General features: G+C 38.9%; 1 protein-coding gene across 1 annotated transcript; it reads right to left on the reverse strand.

Annotated features, from left to right (window-relative positions):
- Positions 1-714: 714 nt before the first annotated feature.
- LOC143236214 (uncharacterized) lies at positions 715-1,092 on the reverse strand. The gene has a single exon (XM_076474494.1). The coding sequence runs from the start codon at positions 1,090-1,092 to the stop codon at positions 715-717; it is 378 nt and encodes a 125-aa protein (XP_076330609.1).
- Positions 1,093-1,321: the final 229 nt, after the last annotated feature.

The raw sequence follows: 1,321 nt of genomic DNA on the forward strand, positions 1-1,321 counted from the left end.
TGCGTTTTAGAGAATCTGTTCAAAAGTGTATTTGTCTAAATACGCTCATTGACCATTTCATTATTTACACCTGTCTATTACCGGATAGGATCTCTTTTTGTTCAGAACAACCTGAATTCTTCGCGGCATGGATTCAACAAGATGCTGGAAACATTCCTTAGGAATTTTGATCCAGGTTGACCCGATAACATCACGCAGTTTTCGTAGATTTCTCGGCAACATATTAATGCTACCAATTTCTCGTACCACCTCATCTCAAAGATGCTACGGACGATATGGACGACTGTGTAAGCCATTGGAGTTCAATAAAGTCACTGTCATGTTTGTGGAACCATCTTGAGATGATGCGTGCTTTGTAATATGGCGCATCATCCTACTGGGAATATCCATTAGAAAACAAATAAACTGTGGTCATAAAGGGATGTTTTTGGTTAGCAACAATGCTCTGTTACGCTTTGAAATTCAAATGATGCTCAGCTGGTAATAAGGGGTCTAATGTATGCCAGAAAAACATCCCCAAAACAATTACACTAGCACCTGTACCGTTGACACAAGGCAGAATGGACCCTTGGATTCATGTTGTTTACGCCAAATTCTGACCCTACCATCCCTTTGTCGAAGCAGAAATCAAAATTCGTCAAACCATGAAACGTTTCTCCAGTCTTCAATCGTACAGTTTTGGTAATCCTGTGCCCACGTCTCATATTCCTGTTCTTAGCTACTGTAGCCCATCCACTTCAAGACTCGATGCGTTGTGCTTTCAGAGATGTCCTTTGTTATAGTACTATTATTAAGAGTGATTACTTGAGTATTTGTGGCCTTCATGTCAGCTTGAAAGAGTCTGACCTCTTTCATTAAGCAGTCATTAACCAGGTGTTTTCGCCCACAGAACTGCCACTCACTGTATTTCTGAGTTTTGCGCCATTCTCTATAAACTTTAGAGACTGTAGTGGATGAAAATTCCAAGATATCAGCAGTTTTTGGAATGCTGGCACCAGCAATCATTCCAGGGTCAAAGTTTCTTAGATCACGCATGGTTTCCATTCTGATGTTTGGCCGTACAATATCGGAACCTCTGCACCATGTTTGCATGCTTGATCTATTGAGTTGCAGCCACATTATTTGCTGTTTGGCTATTTGCGTTAGAGATCAAATGCATCTAATGAAGTGGCCACTGAATGCATATTATAATAGCCTTTCAGATATAATTTCGATACAACAAATTAATCAGTTTTCATGCAACTACAACAAAATCTAAATTTAAATGTATGTAGTTCTTATAATATTTTCCCAACACTTTTTTTTACAAATTTGGAGAATT

This window comes from Tachypleus tridentatus, chromosome 13, assembly GCF_004210375.1.
Source record: "Tachypleus tridentatus isolate NWPU-2018 chromosome 13, ASM421037v1, whole genome shotgun sequence".
Taxonomy (NCBI): domain Eukaryota; kingdom Metazoa; phylum Arthropoda; class Merostomata; order Xiphosura; family Limulidae; genus Tachypleus; species Tachypleus tridentatus.